Consider the following 27,340-nt stretch of genomic DNA (forward strand, 5'->3'; position numbering starts at 1 on the left):
ACATGCCAGGCAAATGCGCTATGCTGAGCCACAGCCCCAGCCCAAATTGTAGATTCTTTTTATTTTTTTAATTTTAAATTTTTCTTTTTTTTTTTTTTTTAATTTTTTTGGGTAGTTGTAGATGGACAGAATGCCTTTATTTTATTTATGAAATTACCAATAATTTCATCTTGAGCAATCTCAAGTTTAATTTTTATGCGGTGCTGAGGATCGAACCCAGTGCCTCCTGCATGCTAGGCAAGCGCTTTGCCCCTGAGCTACAGCCCCAGCCCCTTTATTTTTTTTTTTTTAATATTTATTTTTTAGTTATATGGACACAATATCTTTATTTTATTTTTATGTGGTGTTGAGGTCGAACCCAGTGCTTCATGCATGCTAGGCGAGTGCTCTACCTCTGAGCCACAACCCTAGCCCAAATTGTAGATTCTTAATCTGTTTTTTATAATCCAGAGCTTACTTTTGCTTACACATGTGAGCATATACTGTATTATGAAATATTTTTTTTTTTTTATAATTTTTATTTATTTTTATTGTTTAATTTTTGGCAGACACAACATCTTTGTGTGTATGTGGTGCTGAGGATCGAACCTGGGCCGCACGCATACCAGGCGAGCGCGCTACCGCTTGAGCCACATCCCCAGCCCGTGTATTATGAAATATTTTTTAACAAGTTGTCTTTTTCATTCCCATTTTCTCATGAGTGTACCGTGGAGTTTCTAGAGGCTGCATGACATGGTGACATTGCTCAGATTGGTTAGTGGAACATATATACTTGTGTATTATTGTTTTTTCTAGAATTTGTATGCTGCTATTGGAAGACTAGGAAAAATATTTTATCTTTTAAATTTTCTTTCTAAAAGTCCGTATACAGATTTTGAGTCAATGTAACATTAAAGGAAATAAATTTTAACTGCTATTATGGAAGGGTAACAGCTACTATTGATGTAAAACTTTTATGAAAAAGCAACAATGGTAAAGAGCAAGTGTGTGTGTGTGTGTGTGTGTGTGTGTGTGTGTGTATCTGGTAGTGGGTTTGGGGTGTTATACCACTGAGCTACATCCCCAGTCCTTTTTATATTTTAACTCAGGGCTTTACTAAATTGCCAAGGCTGACCTTGATTTTTACCATTCTCCTGCCTCAGCCTCCTGAGTACGTGGGTTTACAGGTGTGTAACACCATGCCTAGTTACGCTCATTTCTTTAAAGAAGAAGAGGGGGAAATAAAAATCTGTCACTGCAATAGTATCGCAGAATCTGTTTTGCTGTACAAGGAACCTTGTGATGGGGAATAATATTGATTTGGGGGAGAAAGGACACAGTGAATTACCCTAAGTGAACTTCACAGTCATGGTGGTTACATTATAAATGTTACTTAGAATGATTTCTTTTTAATTGATGTCCAGAGTATCCTAAACTGGGCATTGAGTGGAATCCAGTGTCCTGATGATCTAACGATACAAACTCTTGCCCTGTGCTCTTTTCCTGGCGCTATAGGGAACCTCATAGCACCAGAAGTATATTGAGTCAACAGAACACCCCTCAGATAAATTCCACCTTTATACTATAGGAGTATGATATGAAAGCCCATGATTGGTAGGAGTGAGGAAAGTTGGCTGCTAGGGGTTTTATTAATGGCTTTAAAAATTTTTTTTAAATGTTCTTTTCTCTCTCATGTTTGTTTTGGTACTGAGGATTGAACCACTGAACCACATCCTCAGACTTTTTTTTTTGTTTGTTTGTTTGTTTGTATGTATGTGATGCTGAGGATCAAACCCAGGCCTCACCTGTCCTAGGCAAGTGCTCTACCACTGAGCCATAATCCCAGCCCAGACCTTTATTTTTTTATTTTGAGGCAGGGCCTTGCTAACTCACTGTGGTTGGCCTCTAACTTGCAACCCTCCTACCTCAGTCTCCAGAGTCTCCGGGATTACAGGCATGTGCCACTGCTCTGGGTTTAAATGTACTTTTAAAACAAAATAAATTCACTTTGTAAATAATCATCAAGTTTGTGCTTTGTGTTTTTGTCAGTATATGATTTAATTTAAATGTTGCTTAAGAAATAAGTTTTGAGGCTGGGGTTGTGGCTCAGCGGTGGAGCACTCGCCTAGCATGTGGAGGCACTGGGTTTGATCCTCAGCACCACATAAAAATAAATAAATAAAATAATAAATAAATAAAGGTATTGTGTCCAACTACAACTAAAAAAAGAAATAAGTTTTGTCACCCCGAGGTAGAACTATTCCTTTGCATTTTTTTTTTTATTTTGTTGGGGGGAAAGGTACCAGACATTGAACTCGGAGGTACTTGACCGCTGAGCCACACCCCCAGCCCTATTTTGTATTATATTTAGAGACAGGGTCTCACTGAGTTGCTTAGTGCCTTGCTATTGCTGAGACTGGCTTTGAACTTTTGATGCTCCTGAGCTGCTGGGATTACAGGTGTGCACCACCGCGCCCAGCTATACTTTGCATTTTAGGCACATATCAAATATGAGAAGTGAAGTGATTTTTCACAAATAGTAACAGTTAATATAGACAGATTATTTTTTTCTTTTTAAGAAAAGAAAAAATAAAAGATGTGGTCTTTCTATGAGTCTCTCTATGACTGTATTTAGAAACGGGCCTCTAAAGAGGTGATCAAGTTAAAATGAGGCTGTTAGGGTGGCCCTAATCCAGTGGGACTGAAGTTTCCTCTTCTTATAAGAGGAAATTGGGACACACAAGAAATGCAGAGCTAGTACAAGCATAAAAAGACCACGTAAGGACACAGAAGGTGACCATTTGCAAACCACGGAGATTGATCTCAGGAGAGACCAAACCTGCTAACACTTTGATCTTGAACTTCTAGCCTCCGGAACTGTGAGAAAATAAATTTCAGTTGTTGCAGCCACCTTGTCTGCAGTACTGTGTTATGGTAGCCCTGTCAACCATATACCCGGGCTCTAGTACAGAAACTGATTTGAGGAGCTGCCTGCCATCTTGTAAGCCAGACATTGAAGAGATTTGTGGAAATGTAAAACAATACCACTCTCTAATTTGGTGGGGACAATGGAAATATAGTTTGTTCTCATAAAATACATTTTAAAAAATGTAAAATGGATGTTGTTTTTTAAATAAGTTCATAAAAAATTTTATTTTCAAGTACAGTAAACATCTATGTATCGATCAATATACAGAACGTGTGTGTGTGTGTGTGTGCGCGCGCGTGTGTGACACAAAGGTTCTTTGGGGGTCTTAGTAATGTCTGAATGTAAAGAGCTCCTGAGGCCAGGAAGGTTGAGAACCGCTGCACTATACCGTACTTCCCTCCAAATGGGATTGTGTTGTTTGTATTACTGTGGTTTAGAAGTGTCCCACAGGGGTCCGTGTGGTGAAGGATTCATCACCAGGCTGTGACACTGGGAGGTGGTAGAACCTTTAGGAGGTGGGTCCTCATGGGAGGAGGTGAGGTCATTGGAGGTTCCCTGGCTGCCTCTCATCTCTTTGCTTCCTGGCTGCTGTGGGGTGAATAGGCCTCCTGCTTCATGTTTGTGTCCTGCTCAACATACAGTGCCATGACAGGGCCAGAGCAGCAGGGCCAAGTGATCATGGCCTAAAACCCTAGGACAAATGGACTTGATCTTCTTAAAGGTTGATTGTTTCAGGCTCTTCTCTGCTTCCCGGCTGCCATGAGCCAATAGCTCTCCTCTGCGTGTCCTTCTGCCACGACGTTCCGCCGCACCTCAGGCCCAGAGTAACGGAGCCAACTGACCATGGATTGAAACCTGCAAATGTCTCCGTCAACAGCAAAGTCACTTAGGAATCCTGTGACTTCAAAGAGCCTGCTGTGCTTTTGTATTGTTGACCAACTTAAATGCATGATTTGATTCATGAAATAAAGAGTCATTTTGTTTGCCTGACTGGTCATGTGACTGCTGGGAGGCTTTACTCCCACAGGAGTCTAGAGTTCACCAAGAGATGACTTAGATGGTGTGGGCTAAGGCATGTGCATCACTATTACTAGTACTGCTACGATTATTAGGTACTGGGGTTTGAATCCAGGGGTGCACTACCACCGAACTACATCCCCAGTGCTTGTTAAATTTTCATTATGAGACAGTCTCACTAAGTTGCTGAGGTTGGCCCTGAACTTGTGATCCTCCTGCCTCAGATTCCTGAGTTGCTAGGATACTGGCAGCACCACCATAACTGGCTAGAGAAGTGTATTTTAAAACTTTGCCTCTACTCTGGATAAATCTGATGACTGGCCAGATTTTGGAAGTCTAACAGACTATTTTATAGCCTCCATGACAGACAGTATCCCCACATGAGGTTTCCACCAGAAAGGATGCTTCATAGCGAATCATAGGAGTATTCTAGAACAGCCCTGCAATAAGGGTTTCTTTTTTTCAGATTGAATCAACCTGTGTAATGTTACCTCTCACAGGAATTACGTGGTCTTGAAACTTCTCTGCCATACATTGATCTCTGTAATAGCACAGGTTCACTGGAGTGACAGTGCTGACAGCTTTGTCAACACACTTAAAAAGAAAAGCATCTTCTCCTGCATATAGAAACCTGTAGTAGACATGTCATAGTGTCTTAAAATGTCCTATATTTTAAGATATACATAGCAAAAACTATAGTTTATGAAAATTTTGTTCTTTAAATTTTAAGTAGGTTGTAACGGTGTCAATCATTACAATAAGTAATTCATTTATTCAGTCTTGTACTTTGTGCCCTGTACTATAATGGGAACTAAGGACATGTAGGTGCCTACTCTCATGAGGAAAATAGCAAAAAAGTAGACAAAATTGTAAAACAATTACTATGTGATAACTGCTGAGGAGGAAGATAACAATTACTGATCATCAGTCACTGATAGGAGAATATCAAAGAATCAGATACAAGAATGTGACGATTTCAGAGCATTCTCTATTTTGTTTGCCTGACTGGTCATGTTACTGCTGGGATGGATGTAGAGTGGCACATCAGGACAGCTCAAGGAGAAAAGAATCTTAAGTAGAATATAAACAGATCTTCCCTGACATTTTCAAAATCTTTTCAGCAAGAAGTTAATGAAACTATCAGATGGGCTTAGTTATGTGATTCTATTGTATTTGTAATTTACTTTCTGTTTGCCTTTGCTTTATCATTGTGTATTTATACCTCCTAAGTTATTTCTCAGCAACACTTTTTTTGGCAAAGTTCTTAAATAACTTATTTGACAAAAAATGCTGATTATCTCAAGTATTTTGTCACAGTAACACAAAGCTGACTAACAAAAAAAAATTTTTTTCAGTGCTACAGATTAAACCCAAGGACTTAACACATGCTAGAGAAATACTCTACCACTGACCTACTACATCTGTAGCCCCGAATACATGGTCTGCAATGAGCTTTTGTTATTCAGTAATGTGTAGTTGATTACATTGATTGTCAGGGTATACATATCTACATCATTATTTTAATGTTTGCACAATAGTCCCTTGTAGGTCTTTTTTTTTTTTTTAACAGTCCTTTGTAGGTATGTTTTTAACTAATCGATCCCAGAGTAATAGACATTGAATTGATTTCTAGGTTTAGCTATTATGAATAATTCTGGAGTGAATGTCTTTGTGCATGTATCTTTTTTTGGTGCTTGTGGTGTCATCTAGACATGGGACCAAATGGCTTTTAAGATATTGTTAAATTTGGGTTTCTTATTGAAAGAGTAAGATACCCTTCATTTTATATTGCTAACTATTCAAATGCAGACAGAAAGATGCATAAAATACATTTACCATTTAGCCAATACACCCACCAGTTCCTCATGTTTGGGGCCATTGGTTTGAAAAGGCTGAATTGCCAGTAATTTTCACATATATTAGGAAAAACTTTTCTTCTTTTTTATAAACTAAAATTATTGGCCATTTTTTTACAGCCCTTATAGCCAATCTGGAAATTTGGATTCTGCCTTTTAAATAGCTTTACCTTTGGCCAGCTAATGATCTTGGGCTGTGGTTTTTTGCTAATACTGACCCAGCTTGAAGGTGTGGGGGAAGACAGGTTCCCTGGAGAAGCTGCTTAGGAGTGTGGAAAACATTCTCATCTTAACGGGTCTGGACACAGCTCTGGTCTTGTTGATGGGCATCTTATCAACACCTCACCAAACTTTTTTTTTTTTTTTTGAGTGTCTCTGTGTGTATGGTGGGGAGCAGAGGACTGGGGATTGAGCCTAGGGCCTCGCCCATACTATTCAAGTGTTCTAGTACTCAGCTATGTCTCCAGCCCTTTTTATATTTTGAGACAGGATTTCACTAAGTTGCCCAGGCTGGCCTTGAACTTTCAATCTTCCTGCTTCAGCTTCCTGATGTGTGCCACAGTGCCCAGCACCCAAACTCTAATAGGCAACTCTGGTAACTCTAGCAGATAGGGGCTTTCTAAAATGATACCAGAGCTATGGCATCACTGCCTTAGAGATACGTAGTTAGCTTTGCTAAAAGGTTAGGGTTGAAAAAGATGGCAAATTTTGATAAATCTTCAAAACTATGGGGACATCAGGGCCCTCCAACCTGAAAGAACTTACTTTTTAAATGTCCCATTATGCCCACTTAGTATGTCACAGTAATCTTATGACATTAGTGGTATTAACATTAGTTATAGATAGAAAATGGGATCCTTGCTGGGCACTGCATCACATGCTTATAATCCCAGTCACTCAGGAGGCTGAGGCAGAAGGATTACAAGTTCGGGTCCAACCTCAGCAACTTAGCGGGACCCTGTCCCAAAACAAACAAAAAGGGCTGAGAATGTAGCTCAGAGGTAAAGTGCTCCTGGGTCCAAACCCCAGTATACCCCCACCTCCTGCCCCTGCCAAAGAGAAAATGGGATTCTCCTACCTCCCCCAGGCTATGTGAAAATAAGCTGTATTATTCTACTACACAGCACAACAGCCACCCATCTATTGTGAGATGAAGACATCGGTGGCCAGGACCTGCTGCAACTCCACCACTAGATCCACTTGCAAAGGAAACAAGAATACACGGAAAGGGAGCTATTGTTTTCTTTTTCCCCAAGGGAACCCCAACCCCAACCACTGAAACATTAAAAGTTCCCAAACAGGCAGGACTCTGAGTGACTATAAACCTTGTAACCTGTTTTTTCCTTCTGATTAAAATCGTGTTTTTCATTGCCTTTGATTTTTTAAGATCACAGCAGCCAAGTCTTTTATGAAAACACAATCCAGGGCTTGGGTCCCAAAAGTTCAATATTTTTTGTCCTGTCCGATTATCTGTTTCCTCTGCAATTCATTGTTAATGTAAACCTTACCTTCATTTCTGCTCTGATCCTGGGACTCTGCCCAGCCTCCGGCCTTCCCAGCTGGTATGTGAGCACATTTCTATGAGCAATGAGGAGGGTCACAGTTTTAACAACAACAACAAAAAACCCCTAAAACCTCCAACACAACCAGCCACCCCCATCTTATCTCCTTCCCTATTGGCTTATTACAATGAAGAAAAGTCAAAACCACAAGCAAATGTGCCTTTTCCAGATTTGCAGCCTCAAGGCAGATGAAATGACCAGACATTTGCCTTTTAGGGTTGCCCTAAGAAGAGCTAACAAAAGGGTAACAGACCCTACACAGCTGCTTGGGGAGGAGGACATCTGCCCGTTTCACCAGCAATTCAGTGCCCAGGCCTTGCCTTGAAAAGAGCAGGAGGGGTTAGGCAGCAATAGTTCTGAGGCAGCCAGTTGTTATATGGCTTTTGTCTTAAGGAAGCCACCCATTACGGTAGAGCCATAACTCGCAGGAAGCCAGCTGTCAGGGCTGTGGCGCAGGTCCCTCAGGGTGGGAGGCAGGGGTAGGAAAAACAGTCTGTGGCCAAATTCCCTTTTAGACACCTGAGCCTGGCTGGGTTTGTAACCGGAGAGTTTTGCGTCTTTTCCCCAACCCCATCTTCCCTGGGGAGATCCCGGGGCCCTTCTCTCCACCCTTGGGGAGACTGCAGGGACATTTCGGGGTTCTGCTTCCTTGGTCTGCAACTCCCTGAGCGCTTGGGCTGCGCTGCGGCTGGCTGGCGATGGGCGCTCTGATCCTGCGCTCGCTTTGAAATCTACCCCCTCCTTTTTTTTTTTCCCCCCAAGCCAGGTATGATGATGTCAAACGTGATGCCGATGCTACAGTTACAGACACGGCCCCTGCTGGCGCAGCCTCTCTGATTCTCTCTCCCTCCGCGTCCGGCGCTGGGCTTTTTCAGACAAGTGCATCTTCTAACCAGGTCACATTTCAGCCGCGACCCACCCTCCGTCAGTCACCAGAGTCAGACCGCAGGAGGAGGGCTGAGGACAGCAGCATTTCCTTCGCCAACAACGGGGTGGAGGGAAGGACGTTTAAATCCTGCAAAAGTCAAGACCCCCCCAAGACCAACCCAGACCACGATGCGCGCCCCGAGCTGCGGGCGACTGGCGCTGCCGCTGCTGCTGCTCGCCGCAGCCGCTCTGGCCGAAGGCGACGCCAAAGGGCTCAAGGAGGGCGAGACCCCCGGCAATTTCATGGAGGACGAGCAATGGCTGTCGTCCATCTCTCAGTACAGCGGCAAGATCAAGCACTGGAACCGCTTCCGAGACGTAAGTTCGCCGGGCTCCGCGAGCCGAGGGCTCGGGCTGAGGTCTGGGGAGCGAGCTTCGGAGTGGAGACCCCCGCGCGGAAAGCGCAGGAGCGGTCTCTGCGCGTCGGAGCCCCAGGCTCCCGCAGCCCCGCGGGCTAATCACGGCGAGAGTAAACAGCACCCAGAAAGTCCCAGCCCGGGCCCCCTCCCGGGTCCCCGCGGGCAGCGGCCTTGGGACCCCCAGTCTCGCACCCACTAGAGCAAGTCCCAGGCGAGGAGACGCTCCGGGTGCGCGCGCTCCAGACGGGGTCTCCCCGCAGGCCGGGCGTGGAGATGGGGTGTGGGGTGTGAGGACTGGGGCCCCGGCTGCTGTGGGCCCGACCGCCCTCTCCGTCCTGTGAGCGGTCCCCGGGCCTACCCCAGCCCGGTGGGTGCGGCGGGCCCCACATACGGGGCACTGCAGAAGGCACAGGTCTGGGTGGGGCTGGCGGGGAAGGTAGCGCCTTACAGCGTGGGTGCCCACTGTTCCCACCTTGGGCTTTGTGGGAGGGGGACAGAAGGGGCAGAGACCGTGGCCTTGAGTTGGGGGGTTCAAGCAACGCTCATAAGGTGAGATGGTAAAAGGTGTGTCCGTAATGGAGGGCAGGTGACAGCAGTGAAAATGTCCGAGGCTACCTCTGGGTGGCTGCCAGATCCGATTCTGGGGTCCCCAAGCGGAGAGGCACTCTTACCAACGGAGGCTCATTTTCCTGGATCAACCTGGGGGCGGGGGCCACCCAGGGCAGGGGGAGGGCTCCCAACCCGAGGGAAGAGTCTGTGGCGGGGGGGGGGGGGACTGAGAAGCAGAGGGGAGAGTCCAGAAGCTGGGTCTAGGGGCCCTGGCGGACGCCCGTCCAAACCCCGGCTTAACCTTGAGCCGAACTTTGCGGGGTGGGGGGCGGGGAGGCGGGAGGCGGCTGCGGACTAGTCGGTGTCGCTGCAGCACTTTGTTTACCGGCACCTGTAGATCGGAGGGGAAATCGGAGGCGGCATTCCCAGAGGGGCCGCGCCTGCCTCCGGCCTGGCGGGGTGGGGTGGGCAGGGGTGAGAGAAGGAGGGTGTGGCCGGCTCCTGAGAACCGTGGGGGGCAAGGTGGGGGATGGGCCGGATGCGCCCGAGGAGATGCAGCTGGTCCCAGTGACCAGGCGCTAGCTGACGCCCGGACCCTAGAAAGCCTCTTCTAGGACCCCTATTCCCCATTTTTACTTCTCGGGATTGCCTAGATTCTATCTTCAGAGCCACTTAGTACAACACAGGCCACACCTGACCTTCCTCATTTTCTCCTAAACTGCGTGCATCCACAAGTTCCTTAGAAAATTTTTTAAAAACATGCACCATGCATATTCTCTCCAGCCACATGATGGGAAAAGGCAGAGATACGGATCTTTTTGTTATCCTGAGACCAGTGACTGTTACTCCCCAAAGTCAGACCGGCGGGTTGTAATTCACAAAGGAAAGGAGGAACCACAGGCAGCCAGGTTTCAAGGCTGAGGTGCTTGGCCCCCGGAGGGGACTGTTGGTCCCCAGTGTTTGCCCACCAGGGTTGGTCCAGCCCGGGAGTCTAGAGCCCCAGCAAAACCTTCTCCAGGCACCTGCTGGCCCAGCCCAGATTAGCCGCAGTCTCCTGCGGCTGCCTGGGCAGCAGCCCTGGGGCCCAGCAGTGAGGGGGTGGCAGCAGGCTGGCCCATCCGGAATCCATGTGTCACTGGTCTCGGCCTCCCTCGGACTGCTGGCTGTTTGATCTGCCGAAATGGGACTAGTGAAGGTCAGAGGGAAAAGAAATGCTTAATCAAAACAGTGAAGGTTAAAAAATAAAAGATTCTTTCTACTTCCCTTTCTCCACCTGCTTCCAGTAGCCAGTGGGTGAGAATAAATGACGGACTGCTTGACCCCCCCCTCCCCAGCACAGGGTTGCCCAACCTGTCTCCCTGTATCGGTGCCAACCGTTTCCCCTTCCTCCTATGCTCATCAGAGGAAAGGCACCCCATTTGAAATTCTGCAGGTACTACCCCCATAGGATTCATGGAAAGCTTTGGGGCATATATTGATGGAGGGGGAGGGGGCCTCCAGCTTTAGTAGGGCTGATTTCCTCCAAAACCCCATTTAAGGTAGCCCTGGCTGCAGAAGGACAGGGTCAGGAGAGAAGTAGGACAAAGACTAGGTAGGAGGGCCTAGCCATGGGGGTCTGTTGGCAGCTTCTGCAGAAAGGCAAGAAGGAGGCTGCTAGCAGAGCCAGGGCATTGCATAACTCTAGTGGTGCCAGAGTGTGAATGGTGCCCCCTGGAGTTGTGCAGTGCACAGACTGTAAACAGGAACTCTGCCAGCACTACAAACACTTCTTATCCTTCCTTTGCCAGTAAAGATTCTGCCTCCCATCCTTACAGCTAAGGGTCCTCCAGCAGGGCACAGTAGCATCAATCTTTATACACATTTTCAGCAGGCAGCTCTCTCCCTACAGGAAAGAAAGGAATTTCTTTTGAATCCCTAAGGAGTTGCCAGGTTGAGCTTGAACCCATCACACAATGGCTCAAGGTCTTCTAGTTTGCCCAGGTGGGAAGGAGGCAAGCAGGAGGAGGATCCGATTTCTCAGGGAATGGGGTTGAGGGAATCAATGGCGGGGTGAGGGAAAAATATCTTTATAAATGGTGTTGAGAACTGAGTGTATGATTGAAGGGGTCAGGAGAACAGAGAAGAGGAAGAACACTTGGGAGTGGCTCCAATTTGGCCTTGGTCGGAGCTGGGTAGGAGGTGTTCAGTTTAGCATTCTTTCTTTGAGCACTAGGATTATAGGGGAGGCAGGATTTGCCAGCTGAGTAATCCTCCCCTCCAGTGGGCACATCTAATGCCCAGTGTCCTGATGCCAGGGAGGAGGACATTCATGTTCAAGGAGATGGGGAGGCTCCCAGGCCACAAATCTGGCTGTGCCCTGCCCTGAGAAGTCTTGAACTTTTCTAAGCCCTGCTCTCTAGTGCTCTTATCTCCAAGTTCACTCCCTGCAAAACTGGGTGGGACTTTACCGCAAGTCTTTGGAACAAAACACTCAGGACGTAGATGAGGTGAACACGCGAGAAGAGATGGCCCATTACACAGCAGGCTCCCCAGAGCTTGGTGAGGAAGAACTGACTGTTCTCTTTCTCCCTGGCTCTTCTCTACCTTGTACTCCACTTCCATAAAATTTTAATTTATTTGCAAGTGTCTGGCATAGTGCTTGGCACCCAGAGGCACACAGTTAATACATGTCCCATTGCCAACTACAATGAGCATGGCATCTTGCTGTCCCTGCCATGGGCTCTTTATATTCGTTGTCTCCTGTGGGATGGTTATTGTTCCTTTATGGTTTACCCATGTTATGGTAGAGGAAATTGAGAACCAGAAAAATTGATAATTTATCCAAGGGACAAATAGCTAGGAAGTGGGGGACCTGGGATTTGAACTCAGGTCATCTATTTCGGCTTTGCTTTTTCAGGATACACTGGGACTAATCCTTAGTGACTACGAGAAGGAAGGGTCCACCCTGAAGAGCAAAGCCTCATGTCCTATCAGGATGCCCCGGGCAGGAGCAGACCTCCTTGGAAGGTGGACCAAAGCCTCCCTGTCTCTTGCAGCCCATCACCGGCATGTCCCCACCAGGCCTAGCAACAGCCCAAAGGCAGCTGTCCACTCAGCAGGATGCAGGGTGCAGTGTGCTGGGACAGCCTGGCTTAGGTTCAGGATGCCAGGCCTGTCACATCACCCTTCTGAGTTTCATGGTTCCATAGTGAAAGAATGTGTACATGTGGAGGCAGCCTCTGCAAGGGCCTGGGGCATCCGTTTCAGGAAATACCCTTCCCCATAGAGAAACCACCAGGTGGATCATCATAGTCTCTGGAACTGGCCTACACTAGGCCCCAGTCTCCATGCGAAGGACATTCATGTCCACTAACTCCCTCATTCATGGTAGATCTGAGCGCCTCCCGCATGTCAGGGACTCCACTGTGACCCTGGGCATTGACTCAGGGGTGTTATTATCTGCCAGCTGCATGATTCTCCTGTTTTGTTTGTTTTGGGGTGCTGGGGATTGAACCCAGGGGCGCTCTATCACTGAGCAACACAACACCCCCAGCCCCCTTTTATTTATTTGTGTGATCCTGTAGCTGTGCTACATCCCCAGCTCTTCTTTTAAATTCTGAGACAGGGTCTCACTAAGTTTGTCCAGTCTGACCTCGAACTTGTGATCCTCCTGCCTCAGCCTCCAGAGCAGCTGGGATTACAGGTGTGCATGACCACACCAGGCTGACTTTCCTGTTTTTCTGAGCACGAAGTAGGCCCATGGGGAGTATGAGTCACACAGGGGCTCCTGGAGAGTTCCCCTCCCTCCCTCTGACCCCCCACACCTGAACCCATACAAGTGTGGGGAGGAGCTGCACAGATGTTTGTGGGGAGTGTGGGTGTGCAAAAAGAACCCAAAACTGGGTCAGCAGGGATTCTGCAATAGGGCTTAGGGATGGGGGGTGGGTCCTTCCCTGGCCTCCCCTTGGTTTCTAAGTCCTCTCCCCCTGGAGGAGTGGCATCTCCAGGCATAATGAGACACTCTTGAAGGCCCAGTGGGACATGGAGCCTGGGAGGAGAGGGAGAGCCGCTGCCTGGAGGGGCTGTTGTGTGCTGTGTGCCCTCTGGTCTTCCAGGTGTCTGAAGAAGGTAGAACGCTGACACCACCCCATTCTCCAGGAGGTCAGAGCTGACTGAGGTGCAGGAGAGGTCTGTCCTACCCCAAGCCCCAAGTCCCAGGGGCGGTGCACTGCTCCTCTTCCTAGTGAGAGGACAGACCAGCTGTGTGACTTTTTGACAGGCACTCTGCCTCTCTGGGCCTTGATTTTCTCATTGGTGTAATGGCAGGCTTAAGAAAATGATCCACAGAGTCCTCAGCAATCTGTGATTCTGTGAAGATGGCACAAGGGCCTGTCCAGAGTCCCTCCACCTGCAGAAATGTCCTACCTGTCACCACTACAAGCTAGGCTGTAAGTCTTTGGATTCAAGGAAGAGATTTTCTTCAAGAAAGAGAAAGGATCTGTGACTAGGTTGGGGTCAGCTGTGCATTGACGACAGACTGGGACATCTGAGAAATGGGGCCTTCTGTTATCTCAGGGCAAACTCCAGCCGGATGAGCCTACCAGCCATCTCAGTCACTTTGGGCCGGCTGTAACAGTGTGTCACAGAAGGGGTGCCTGAAATGACAGAAATATCTTCCTTTTCATTCCAGAGGCAGGGAAGTTCAAGATCAAGGCATTGTCACATTCAGTGGCGGCTAAGGGCCACCTTATCATTCATGGAGTCTTTTTACCAGGTCCTCATGGTGACAGAGAGAAGGAGCTCTGGTCTCTTTTCGTGTAGGGACACTGATCCATCATGGGGGCTCTGTCTTCATGACCTCCACTAACCCTAATCACCACCGGGAGGCCCCAGGACCATCCTACAGGGGCGTGGAGTTCCGTATGAACCTGGGCTGGCAACACTGAGTCCAGAACCGAGCCGCATGGGTCTGGTTAGACCCGGGGACAGGGACGATGAGCACCCAGGCCTCGGCCTAGGTAGACTTCAGACACAGCCCGTCCAGCCTTGGCCAGCAGAGTGGGGCCCCGCTGTGGCTCTTGAGGTGGGGCAGCTCTGACCCCTAAGCACCCTGTCAGTTGCAGGTCCAGCCCCTCCTGGGGTCCGCAGCACTTACTGGCCACCAGCTGATTTGGCACTGGCGATGCCGCCTCGGGGCACTGACACTGCAGGCTGGATCTCAGGAGTCCTCCTGCTGGTGTTTGCAGTGTGTGTTTGTCACTTCTCTCCTGTCCTAAGCCCCTGAGGGTGGGTCTGAGAATAGACTTCATGGTGTGCCTTCCCACCTGTCCCCAGAGCGTCCCCGGATGTTTGTGACCACAGTGGGCGCTCCTAGAATGTGAGAGGGGGGAGGGCTTCCTTTCCACTGTCCCCAGAAGTTCCCCCTCCTCTCTGGGGAGCAGCCCTGTGGTTCAGGCAGTGAGGGAAAAGGGGGGCTGATTATTTGGGGGATCTTCTTTCTGGTCCCCAGAACCCGGACCCTGCCTTCCAGTGATTCATTTGTAGGACAGGTTGGAATGAAGGCGGGAGGGAAGATGGTCCCCCAGCCTCTGTCCTTCAGGCCCCTGTGCCTGTGACACCTGTCCCCAATTTCATGGGACAGCTCACAGTGCCCCCCACCTTAGAGTTCCCACAGAGCCGGGCAGCCACCCATGAGACCTGTGGGGGGTGAGCACCCGGCTGCCCTGAGGGAGAATAGTGTCCCCAGGACAAGGCATCTTTATCCCTCCTGCTGTATCCCCAGTACCCACAGAGAGGTTGAGGCTGTCTCAGCACCAAGGCAGGCTCGGCCTGGCCAGTGGCTCACCTCTGCTTGGGGACAAACTCCTGGCCCTTCCCTGACTCCTGGTTCCCTGGCACGGGTCAGAGGATGGGAAGAGGGTGAAGTTGTTCAAGCACCTTTTCCACTCAAAGCTCTCAGCTTGGAAGAACTGGGGAGCCTCAGCAGCCCTCAGCACTCACCCCCACATCTTAACCCACGAACAAAGAGGCCCCAGGACGGGCAGGAGCCTGGGACACCGCCTCCTCTCGTGGCCTGATGTTCTTCCACTGCATCGTGCCCCTGTTTCCTCAGCTCCCGTCTTTGCAGTCTTCCTCGGGGATCTCTGGGATTGAAATGCTGACCCTCCCCCATGTGCCAGAAAGGAAACTGAGGCCCGAGGTGCTCAGAATAGAACCCAGGCCCTTTCGCATCTCGCTCCTTGTTCTCTGTCCTTCCCCCACCCACCCCGTACCAGGGATTGAACCCAGGGTGCTTAACCACTGAGCAGCTTCCCCATCCCTTTTTAAATATTTTATTTAGAGACAGGGTCTCACTGAGTTGCTTAGGGCCTTGCTAAGTTGCTGAGGCTGGCTTTGAACTTGTGATCCTCCTGCCTCAGCCTCCCGAGCTGCTGGGGTCACAGGCATGTGCCATTGCTTCAGCTCCTCTGAACTTCATAGTCTGCAGGGGCTACCAAAGATTGGGGTAGTGCCACTGGAGTTGCAGGGAGGTCAGGCCCTGGCGTCAGGTGGGTGTTGGCGTGGGCATACCTGAGCCCAGGCCAGGCTCCTGGCGTGCAGGGAGTGATGATAAGCACATTTTTGCCCTCCAAGGAAATTCCTCTGAGGGGAGAAGAGGTGGGAGGCAGGAGTCTCCCAGATGCCGGTCGGTCTCCTTCTGTTTGTCCAGCCTCATGCACACCCTGGGCGGCCCCTTCTGGGAGAGGAGCAGGTATTTAGTGACTGCCTCTTCCCAGCCTGCCCAGCTGCCTCTTCCCCCACACAAGGGGCACTGTCTCCTCAAGGGGCCTTCTGTGGCCTGAGATGGGATGCCAGGCCTCAGCTGAGAACTCCGCCGGCCCCCACTTCACTCCTCCAGCTCCTTTCTGGGTCCCTCTTTGTTCCTTTGTGGTTGTTTCCAGAGAAGGGCAGGAGGAGGCTGGAGCACACGTTTCCTCCACCCGGGGCTCCATCACAGGCTCTCAGGTGTTGGGTGAGGCCCACTTCCACATTTAGAGATTCTTGCTATTAAAGAAAATGAAGAAATGCCATAATGGGGTTAGGAAAAGTGTGGTTTATTGAAATCTCCAAGGAACTTCTTTCAGTTCCGTCAATGTGCTCCAGAAGACAATGGCAGAGTCTATATTTGAGGCCCCTGGTGACCCTGAGACCCTCCAGGGCCTCTTGCCCTCCCCTGCTCCTCGGCTCTCACCATGTGATGCAGGGGGTCCGTGGCCCTGGTTTATGTCTTTGAAGTGCAGAGTTTGAGAAGGCTGTCTCAGACATGTCCCTCCACCTGGGTGCCTTGCTGTGCCGAGAGGATGGCAAGGGACCATCCCCATTTTATAGACAAGGAAGAGGAGTCTGCCCAGGCCACATGACTCTTCCTGACAGCCAGTGGCAATGCCGAGTGGGAATCAGCACCTGACTCCCTGCTGGGGGCTGGAGTCTCCTCCACACGCTGCTGTGGAAGGGCAGGTGGCGATTTGCCGGGAGTGTAAGCCAAGGTCTGGGGGAGCCGGTCCCTCCTTTGCTTGGTCTGCTGCGTGTCCCCTCCCCCAGCAGATGGGCAGCCTGGGAGAGACTGGGTTAATTCAAGCTGCGAAGTGAGCGGGTGATTTGGGTGCTAATTAAAATGACAGGAAGTAAACAGCCTCAGAAACACCCAGCATGCGCCCCCTAAGCCCGCTAGGCCTGCGCACTCCCCATCTCTCCTCCAGCTTGGCGCAGTGGGCTCGTCTCCATGGCAACTGAGCCGAGCTGCAGAGATCAAAGCAGGAGATGGGTTAGCTCCAAACCAGCTGAACCAGGGGCGGGTGAAGGGATTTCTGGAAAGAACCTGGGGAAGGGAGGCCCCTGGCGTCCTCCCCCTCCACATCCAGTCCCTCCTCTGCTGGCTGTGGACTCCTTATCTTGGGGCTAAAGCAGAGCTGATGTGGTAGGAAAAGTCTCCCATGGGTTGGGATCGGGCTTCCTAGTTCCATCCCTGGACTGAGATGTTCTTCATCAGCTAATATTTATAGAGCTCTGGTTAGGGCCATGATTCTGGAGTCATAGTTCTGGATGCCAGTATTATTCTACTGTGCAATTGCTGTGTAATCCTTCACAGGTCACTTAACCTCTCTGAGGTTAATTTTGTCAAGCGAGAAATGGGAATAATAATGTTAAGTCTCTCTTAGGGTTTCTGTGAAGAGTAAACAAGTCAAATGAAACTGAACATACTGATATATATGCCCAACTGGAAGAGTGGCATTGAATTAGTGACAAGTATATAGCAAACTAGGCAAATGAAACAAGGAGGCAATTATAAATTCTATGGAAAACAAAAAGGGAATTGGCACCTAAATTAGGCGAGATCAAACCCAAGTGACATTTCCAGTGGTCACTAGAGGAAGAGTAGACTTCTTCAAGTCACAATCAGCCAGAGGATAACTAGAGGTAGGGTAGGGTTAGGGAAGATGATGCCCAAGCTGGGTTTTGGAAGTTGACTTCAAGTTCCGGGGCCGGGTGTGAACACACATTCCAGATGGAGAAAGCGGCTGGTGAACGTCTGGCCTGCGGAAACATCCTGTGCATGGACATGGGACCCAGGTAGCCAGGAACATGTGAAAAGATGGGGCTTCTTCTGTAGGTAACAGGAAACCAGGGAAGGGCTTTTGACATCTAACATTTATTATATTTTTTCCCTTCATTATAAAGAAATTCATGGTAGAAATCTTGAATTGCAGACTGTCAATCATTTTGATACTAATCTTTTTTTAAAATCTTTTATTCTAATTTGTTATATATGACAGCAGAATGCATTACAATTTATACTACATATATAGAGCACACTTTTTCATATCTCTGGTTGTATACAAAGTAACAATTATCTTCATTTATTTTTTATGTGGTGCTGAGGATTGAACCCAGTGCCTCATGCATGAGAGAAAGGCGCTCTGCCACTGAGCTACAGCCGCAGCCCCTAGTCTTCTTCACCTACCCATTTCGTTCTCCCCTCCCTCCCAAATGAGAACAAACTGCCTGTTCAGTGAAGGGGACACATGATCAGAATTGCATTCTAGAATCACCTCTGTAGTGGGGCTGCAGTGGTGTGGACGTAGCATGCGCCCATCCAATTGAGGCCAGCAGGGGGCGCTGCAGTAACACAAGTGCTGCCGTCTGGTGGGCCAGGGCTGCAGAGAGGTAGCAGAGAGCTAGGAGCAGTGGGGGGGGCCTTGGGAGGAAAGGGCTGGGCATTGTTCAGCTTGGAGAGGGTGCTGTGACTTGCTACAAAGGAAGAGACCTGATTGGAATCAGGAGACTGGATTCCAGGGATTAAGTATTTGTTCCGTGAGAGGCACCATTGGAAGGAAGAACCGCTGGGCTGCTCTTTTCATCCCTGAGACCCCCTTAGAGGTGAAGAAGCCAGAGCACACAGGCAAAGTATCAGGCGCAAGATGCCTAGCTGGTGGGGGCCGGGGGTGGACTTGGGCACTGGCCAGGGAGGGTCCTTACTCTGCCTACTTGGAACAAGCATGGAAGCTTGATCAGAGCCAGTCCACCCGTGACCATCCAGGGTCTCAGGTGGCCCTTGGACACTGGAAAGTTGAAAAAGCTCCTTCTATGATTTTAAGGGACAGTTTTTCCTAAGGCCCACCTGGTCCAGGGGAGGAAACTAAGCCTGTGTGGGGAAGTGGCCTGCCCAGGTCAACAGATCAGGATGGAGCAGACTCTGGTGCACAGCCCTCTACACCATGCCCTCAGTGTGCGACGCTGCTCCTAGTACACACAGGTGGCATGGGGATGGGGAGACCTAGCTCAGCTTGGCACTTCACCTCTCTTGTGACCCCTGACTGGTTTCTTTGCCTCTCTGTGCCTCTGTTTCTGATTTTTTATGATAGTGATGCAAAATGCTTGGAGAGGAATTACTTTAAAAGCACCATTTGATAAAAACCAGCATGCACTTATACATTCCAGAAGTTTCTTCCACCTGTCTGCTCTGTGGTCCTAGGTGGCTGTGCTCACCGGTAAAATGGGCAGGCTCCCCAGATGGATCTTGGTCCATTTCCCCTCTGGTCTGACCCTTTCCCCAGAGGACTGTGGAGGGATTCTTTCAAATCCTTTTCTGTCAGGTGAGGACAGATGGGCAGCAGAGCTAGAGAAGTGCTCAGCCTCCTGCCCCTGAGAAGACCTGGGGCCCTCATTAGACCATTTCTTTTCTTTTTTCCTTTCTTTCTTTTCTCTTTTTGTAGTACTGTGAGCTCCATCCAGGGTGCTCTTCCACGGAGCTACATGCCCAGTCCTTTTTATTTTGAGACAGGGTTCACTAAATGACCCAGGCTGGCCTTGAACTTGTGATCCTTCTGCTCAGCCTCCGGAGGGGCTGAGACTAGAGGCGGCACCGCTGTGCACTCAGCTTTATTGAACCATTTCTCACAACTGCTAATGAGCCCATTTGGGTGCCATAAATAGACACTGCTGCACCGAAAGGCACCATTCACACTTGCCAACAAACACCTCTTTCTCAGCTTATAGAAAGAGCCGGCCCCACCTGACCTCAGGGGGCCCTCAGAGTGTCCCTTGGCTTTGCCCCAGATTGGCCACTCCCGTGTGGCCCACAGGACGTCCTCATCACCCCTCCCCGCAGGACCTCTGCAGGGAGTGACTCCCTCTGGTCTCTGCTCTCCCTTGGTGGCCTCTCTTTCCCCACTTTTCAGGGGCCCCTCATCTTTCTTCTCTTTTCCCCACCTGGATCTGTGGTCTCTGTTGCTGTCATAGCACTTTGATTTGTGGGTGCTTCCTGGACCCAGGCACCATCTGCTTTAGTCTCAGGGCAGGGCCAGGAGGTAGGTGCTGAGCTCCTGCAGGCCTGGAGCTCGGCTGGCAAGGGGCAGCCAGGACCCAGAGCCTCCTCTCCTCAGCCCTCCGACCGGCCGCTTCCAGTACCCTGGGAGTGAGGGTCCTGGGATTCAGAACTCCCGGCCTCCCTCCAGGCCCCCTGCCTCAGTGGAGCAAAGGGCTTAGCTGGACCTGAGGACAGGGCTGGGTGCAAGAGGCCACCCGCAAGCTGGACCAGGGGGAGTCCTGGCTGGCTGCTGGAGGCATGGTGGTCTGCTGGGTCCCTCCTTCCCTCCTTCTCTTTTTCCTTTCTCTCCCTTTCCCCTACTCCCTGTCTCTCCCTTCTCTCCCCCTTCCTGTCTGTCCTCACCTCTTCCTGTCTCTTTCTCAGCACTGAGGATTGAACCCAGAGGTGCTCTACCACCAAACTGCATTCCCAGCCCTTTTTATTTGGGTTCAGGGTTTTGCTGCCTTGCGCAGGCTGATCCCAAACCTTCCATCCTCCTGCCTCCGCCCCACGAGTTGCAGGGATTATGGGTGTATGTCACCGCTCCTGGCAGAGCTGCTGGTGTCTTAGAGGTCCTATTCCAGCCTTGCTGTCCCCTGAATTTCTAATCAGAAATCTTTGGTCTTGACCTTTGAGAACCCACTTTGAACTAAGTCTCAGATTCTGCCCGTGCCCTGACTGGGGTTGAAGGCGGCAAGGCTACGCTGGCAGGCTCCAAGGCCCTCAGCTGGGCCCCAGGCACTGGAGGAGCCAAAGGCCCGTCCCCTCCTTTAGGTCTGGGGCAGGTGACTTAGGGGCACACACCTTGGTGGTTGAAGGGAGCCAACACACCTGCCTCCCAGGCCCAGCCATTTTCCCTGTCTTCTTTATAACCCCATCCCCTCCTCCTTCCCATAGAAGGATGGGAGCAAATAGAAGGGACCCCAACTTTTACCCCTTCTTGTTATTTTTTTCCCCCAACATTGGGGATTGGACCCATAAGCCATCGATCTCTGAGATACTTCCCCAGCCCTTTTATTTTGAGACGGGATCTCTCTAAGTTGCTGAGGCTGGCCTCCGACGGATGCCCTCCTGCCTCAGCCTCCCACGCAGCTGTGATCACAGACGGCTGTGATGCACTGTGCCTGGCTTGCAATCCTTGACTTCCCATTCTCATAAACTCCGGCCTCAGCCAGTTGGCCACGGAGGGCCTCTGTTTCCAGTCTGTAGTGGGGTGGGCACCAGATGAAGAGGACCCCTTCACCCTGTGCTGCTCCCGGACAAGAAAGGCTGGACCTGAACTGGCTCTCTGTGACCTGAGCCAATGGGGGACATTGTGCCTACTGCCGTGGAAGTTTGCCAGGGGCTTCTCGGGGCTCAGCACAAGCCCTGGCAATTGAGCCCACAGGGGTGCCCAGGAAGCCCCTCCTGGGTCTTCCTCCTGCCTGCTTCTGGGCCCGAGGGCCACAGGACACTTGCTGCTTGGTCACGTTGAGGGGGCCAGGGGCGGGCAAAGTGAAGGGGCAGGGGGAAGGCAAAGGTGAGTCAGAGGAGAGAGAGAGGGAGAAACAGAGAGCGCGTGGACCCTCAGGGAGAGGTCACTCAGTGGCTCCCGGGCCCTCCCCTCCCCCACTGCCCTCCCCTTACTGTGGAAGAGGCAGGAAGGCTGAGCCCGAGGGAGGGCTGGGCTCCCAAGTGTGAAAACTGGAGGCTGCTCACAGAAGTTCATTTCTGGATGGAAACCATCTGGCACTGGGTGGGCCGCCTCAGTGCCCTTCTTCTCACGTGCTGTGTACTTGTGGCTTCTGCGCATGTTCACGCAAATGAAGACGTGTAAATACACACGCCTGTGCACACATGACACATGCCCGTGGACGTGCAGGTGTGTACCTAGGCCCATGCGAACGCACACACATTCTCAGAAGCACACACTCAGGGGCACAACTGTACCCAATGCAGCTACCTGGGTGGGGACAATTGCCGATGGGCTCTGGCCGCGCTGACCTTTGCGCCAGACGCCCTCACTCCTGCCCATCCTGATGCTCGCTGGCTTCCAGGGGTGCTTGGGAAGCACCTTGGGCTTCCAAAACCCCCGTGGGCATTCCCGGTCACTGCTCCCAGGTTCCCTCTGGTGTCAGAGCCCATGCCGGCTCCTCTCGGGTGTGACAGCTCAGTGTCTGGTCCCTACCCACCCCAACCCTGCAGTATGGCCTCTGTCCCCTCTACTGCACATCTCTGACGGGGATGGGGTGGGACTCAGGATGAGGAGGCGTGCCGGCTCCCTGGCCTTCCCACCAGCTCGAGTACACACATGACCAGCCCCGGGCAGGTGTCAGGTCATTTTCTGGTCTCTCCTGCACACAAAGTGGGCTGATGAGGTGACCTCAGATGGGCTATTCAGGTTCCTCTGACTTGAAGTGGGGCCATGATAAATAGGGAAGCTGTTGTCAGTGTGCCGCCTGAGGCCATCGGGGAAGGAAGGGACCTTGAGTGAGAAAGAGTCCCTTGCACCCGGGGTGGGGGTGGGGGGAGGGCGGGTTCTTCCCACCCCACTCACAGGGTAGGCAGGTGTCAGCAGGGGACCTTCTAAGGAAGAGACCCTAGCAGAAGAGTGTGCCCTTTCTGGGCCACCAGGGCACAGACATGAGAGTCACTGCCCCAGGGCAGTGTGGACTCTTCAGACGTCTGTACTGGTAGTGGTACCTGGGCTGGACTTGGAGTCAGTTGTCACCTTCTCAAATCCATGGGCCTCACCCTTCCGCTCCTAGGGTGAGCCCACAGTTGTCCATGGTGATGATGTAGGAAAACTGACTCCCAGGTGGAGTCCCTAGGGATCAGAGACGATAGCTGTCCAAGGACATTGCCCAGCACCCAGGGGCACACAAGGCCACGGGTACCCTGGGACCTTGTGGCCTCAGGGTAGGCCTCACACTGAAGTCCCCATCTGTCTCTCTTTCTCCCCCTGCTCATCTCTGTGGCCTGCTGCGGTGTCCTGGCTCCAGGAGGTGGAGGTGAGTCCTGCCTGGGCCCCGGCGTGTGGCCTCTCCACACTTCATTCCCCTGGCTACCCTCCCCCAACGGCTCCTCTGCCAACATCCAGTCTGGGCTGGGAGAGTGAGACCCTTACGGGAGAGGCTGAAAAGGAGCTTGGATGTGGGTTTGGGGGGACAGAGGCATAGGGGAGGCAGCTGGGAGGGCCTGGGTGGACAGGGTCATCTGGGACCACCATGATGGCAGCAATCTGCATGTGGATGCCCGGGCCTGTGAGTGCGGTGGTCACTGAGCTCAGCTCTGAATGGGAACCTTAGCCCTCCTCGCCTCCCTGCCCTCTGTCCTCTAGGACGACTACATCAAGAGCTGGGAGGACAACCAGCAAGGAGATGAAGGTAACATGCCCGTCCTTCATTTGGGGACTGACATTTTGAGAAGATGTGGGACCCGAGGGCAAGTCCTGATCTTGGCCTGGGGGGCTTCCTGACCAGCCAGGGTGGGACTTTGGCACTCAGGAGCTCTGGTTATGAAAGGCTGCAGAAGGGAGGGGCCTCCCAGCTCAGAAGTAGGGCTGGGGGCTCCTGAGTACTCCTAGGTGATCAGTGTCCCAACCTTGTGTCCCTGCAGCCCTGGACACCACCAAGGACCCCTGCCAGAAGGTCAAGTGCAGTCGCCACAAGGTGTGCATTGCCCAGGGCTACCAGAGGGCCATGTGCATCAGTCGCAAGAAGCTGGAGCACAGGTGAGGGGCAGGAGGGGAGCCCTCGAGACACTTGCTCAGGTGACCACTCCTTGTGTATCAGCTGTCTGTTGCCGCAAAACAAAAACGATCAACACGCGCTCTCTCTCACAGTTTCTGAGTGTCAGGAATCCCGAGATGGTTCTGGCTCAGGGTCTGTCACAGGTTACAGTCACAATGCTGGAGGGCACTGGAGGATCCACTTCCAAGTGCCTCTATGGTTGTGGGTCAGAGGCCTGAGTTCCTCACCTGACCCTACCCCCCTGGATAGTTGAGTCTCCCCACAACATGGCGGCTGGCTTTCCATGAAGTGAGTCATGTGAGAGAGACAGCAAGAGGAAGACATACCTTGGGAGAATAGTTACTAAATGCTGTGGGACCTGGGGAAAGTCATAGCGCCTCTCTGGGCTGGGGTATCCCTGTCTCTAAGACAAATAGGTTAGACCAGATAATGACGTTCCTTCCCGCTCTGCCATGCAGGGCTTCATGAAATAGTTAAGGTTGTAGCTTCTGAGGCTTAAGCTGGAGGAAGAGGGGAGGGACATTTGAAGAGCTTTAGCTCCAGTCCAAGGACCAGACCCTGCCTAACTCCAGACCCCTGGAAAAGGTCCCATTTCCCTCACCTCCCTCCTGGGTCATGGAAGACAAGACTTGGGGGTTGTGATCTTAGATGCCCGAGGGGCCTGGCATGGAGAGGGTTGGTGAGGGGCCTCTCTGGCAGGCCCGGCCCAGTGGGAAGCAGGCAGCTGCTATTCCAGCTGATCTATTCCAGCTACGTGGGATCGAAGGACAGGGTCTGCCACATGTCCCTCGTGTCTCAGAAAGGCCAGGAATCCAGGGTTTTATGTGAACTCTCCCATTTTGCAAATGTTGGTGAATAACTCAGTGATAAGCAACCGCCATCACCCTGGTGGCCAGACAGGATGAGCTGTGGGCCTGCCACCTCTGATCTGGTCTGACCCTCACATGAGATGAAACTCCCTCCACCTCTTGCAGCCAGTCAGCCCTAGCCTTGCTCCCTGAAGCCCCCGCTCAGGAACCCCTGGGAAAGAGCAAGCTGCGATCCATGGCCCACCCACCAGGGCCCACCCTCATGAGCTTGAGGAGAGCCTGGCTGGGGGTGATAGCAGAGGGTGGCAGGGTAGGGAGGTGGCCTCTTGTTGACGTTGTTCTCCTGAACTTTCTCTGACCCTTTCCCATAAATTTTCTCCTCTTTCCCGTATCCTTCCACCTTCTCCTGCAGGATCAAGCAGCCTACTCTGAAACTCCATGGAAACAAAGACTCCATCTGCAAGCCCTGCCACATGGCCCAGCTCGCCTCTGTCTGTGGCTCCGATGGCCACACTTACAGCTCAGTGGTGAGAAGTCCTGCACCCAAGTCGGTGGGGGTGGGGTGCACCTGAAGCCACCGAGAGCCAAGGGGACAACCAGCTGGGGCCTCCCAAGGGGTTCCCAGGGCTGATGGGGGCCTGACGGTTCAGCTAGTGCATCCAGGGCAGCCATCTTGCAGGGAACAGGAGTGACCTCTGTAGCCCTGGCTGGGGTGACCTGAGGGTTGGAGCCAGAGCCTGTCCTCAACCTTGGACAGGTGCAGGAGTGGGAGGGGCCTGGAAGAGACACATGGGCAGGTAACTGCAAGTGGAGTGAGGAAGGGCCTCCCAGAAGTCCCCCAGAGGAAGTTGCTCTGCTGACCAGGTGCAGGGGTGAAGAGGGGGCCATTTCCATACAGAGGCCATGGGTTCCCAGCAGCAGGGAGCCCTCTGGGCAGCAGGAAGTACTCCTCCATGAGAAGACACTGAGGGGAAGAACTGTAACTGGAGGAACACCTTATGGGATGTTTGTGAGGACTAAATGAGATGATATTTTGAAAGCATTGTATAAACTTCAGAGAACCAAGGAAATACGGGCGCTAACGATGGACGCTTCCACTAGCAACAGGAAGCTGGGATTGCTGAGCTCTGGGCAAGCGCACTATTGGCTAGGCTTGGGTTCTGGGCCTGGGGAGCCCTTTGTGCAGTGAGATGCAGATTTAAGAGTCACCAGCTGTGGTGAAGATCGAGGTTCCTTGAAGAGAGGTGGTGCCTCAGGGGGGGTGGGAGGGGGGACAGAGAATGAGCAGGAGGCCAGAGAGCTCCAAAGGGGACAGAGAGATGGAGGAGGAGGAGGAGGAAGAAAAGGAAGAGAGCTCACGTCCCATGTCAGAGGGCAGAGCAGGCTGTGGTCCAGGGTCACCCTGTCCAGTAGGGAGGCAGAGGTCTTGAGTAGGTCTGGCTTCCCTCCCAGCTCCATGGCCCTGGGCATGTCACTGAGCCTCCTGGTGCCTTGATGTTTCTTGCTGAGCAGGAGAAATCTGATCCTTCCTGGCAGGGCTGAAGGGACTGAGGGAGATAAAGTTGTGAAATGCTACACAGGCCCACTTCACAGTGGTGGTCACCCCATGGGAAGAAACCAGTGCAGCCAGGGAAAGAGACTTTACTGGCAAAGAACGGAGGAGCCTCTCCCAGACCCCCGCTGGAGGCTGGGGGATGGGTAGATGTCAAGAGATGGCGGCTGTTTGTAACCAGGAGGGCTGAGGGGTGGCTGTGTGAAGAGCATGACTATGGAGGGCCCATCCCTGGGGCCCAGGGACTGTGACAAGGAGGAGGCTGGGCACGAGAGCACGGGTGGGCACTAGGCAGCCAAGAGGGGCGAGGGGTGAGTGTTGGATAGGGAGGTGGGCCCAGGGAAGGGCAGAGCCTCAGAGGGGGCAGGCGGGCTTCCTGGCAGCTTCCCAAAGCTGGGCTGTTCCCTCTGACACCCTTCCTGGGCTTGCCGTCTCTGCCACGGTCTGCAGAGGGACACGGAGGGCCTTCCAGGGGGAGCAGCTGTGGCCACTGTGGTAGGAGGCCCGAGGCTGCCCAGCTGCGGGGACCTCTCGGGGAGCCCCATGACCCAGCCGGCCCTTTCTCGTGCAGTGTAAGCTGGAGCAGCAGGCCTGCCTGAGCAGCAAGCAGCTGGCCGTGAGATGCGAGGGCCCCTGTCCCTGCCCCACGGAGCAGGCTGCCGCCTCCACCACCGAAGGCAAGCCAGGTAACCAGAGGTCAGGGCTGCGGCCAGGCTGGGGTGGGCGGCCGGCCGGGTTGCAAAATGAGAAAGAGAAGAGACAAAAATAAGGAAAAGCCTGGAGGACCTGGGAGGGGGGGGTCAACGGCCCAGGTGGACAAAGCAGAAGGCCTGGGCCTCAGCCCTCATGCCTCTCCCCTGGGAGTGCGAAGGTGGGTGGAGGGGGACTCAGCACAGGGAGCCTGCACCTTACTCTTATTGCTAGGAAGGAGAGTGGGGGTGGTGGCTGTGGTGAGGCTGGGACAGGAGGCTCCTCATTTCCACCTCCCCTTCCCCATCCGGGTCTTGCCCGGCCTCCTGGCCTACGATGGGGCAGGATCCCAAGTGGAGATCAAGCCTGCTGACCCCACCCACCCCCACCCCCTGCACCCTTTTCTCTTCTGCCACCTACAGAGACCTGCACGGGTCAGGACCTGGCTGACCTGGGGGATCGGCTGCGGGACTGGTTCCAGCTCCTTCATGAGAACTCCAAGCAGAACGGCTCGGCCAGCGGAGCTGCCAGCCCGGCCACCGGTACAGGAGCTGG

The 27,340-nt window shown here is 52.1% G+C and overlaps 1 protein-coding gene across 1 annotated transcript in view; it reads left to right on the forward strand.

The window, feature by feature from the left end:
- The first annotated feature begins 7,846 nt into the window (after positions 1-7,846).
- Positions 7,847-27,340, forward strand: part of Spock2 (SPARC (osteonectin), cwcv and kazal like domains proteoglycan 2) — a 26,359-nt gene continuing 6,865 nt past the window's right edge. Inside the window, exons 1-7 of the mRNA XM_015500517.2 lie at positions 7,847-8,588; positions 22,985-22,993; positions 23,323-23,368; positions 23,601-23,715; positions 24,956-25,070; positions 26,667-26,781; positions 27,208-27,327. Of these exons, the coding sequence (XP_015356003.1) occupies positions 8,400-8,588; positions 22,985-22,993; positions 23,323-23,368; positions 23,601-23,715; positions 24,956-25,070; positions 26,667-26,781; positions 27,208-27,327 (709 nt within the window). The 5' untranslated portion in view covers positions 7,847-8,399. The remainder of the gene's footprint in view (positions 8,589-22,984; positions 22,994-23,322; positions 23,369-23,600; positions 23,716-24,955; positions 25,071-26,666; positions 26,782-27,207; positions 27,328-27,340) is intronic.

The sequence above is a fragment of the Marmota marmota genome, unplaced genomic scaffold (assembly GCF_001458135.2).
Source record: "Marmota marmota marmota unplaced genomic scaffold, marMar, whole genome shotgun sequence".
In the NCBI taxonomy this organism is placed as follows: Eukaryota; Metazoa; Chordata; class Mammalia; order Rodentia; family Sciuridae; genus Marmota; species Marmota marmota.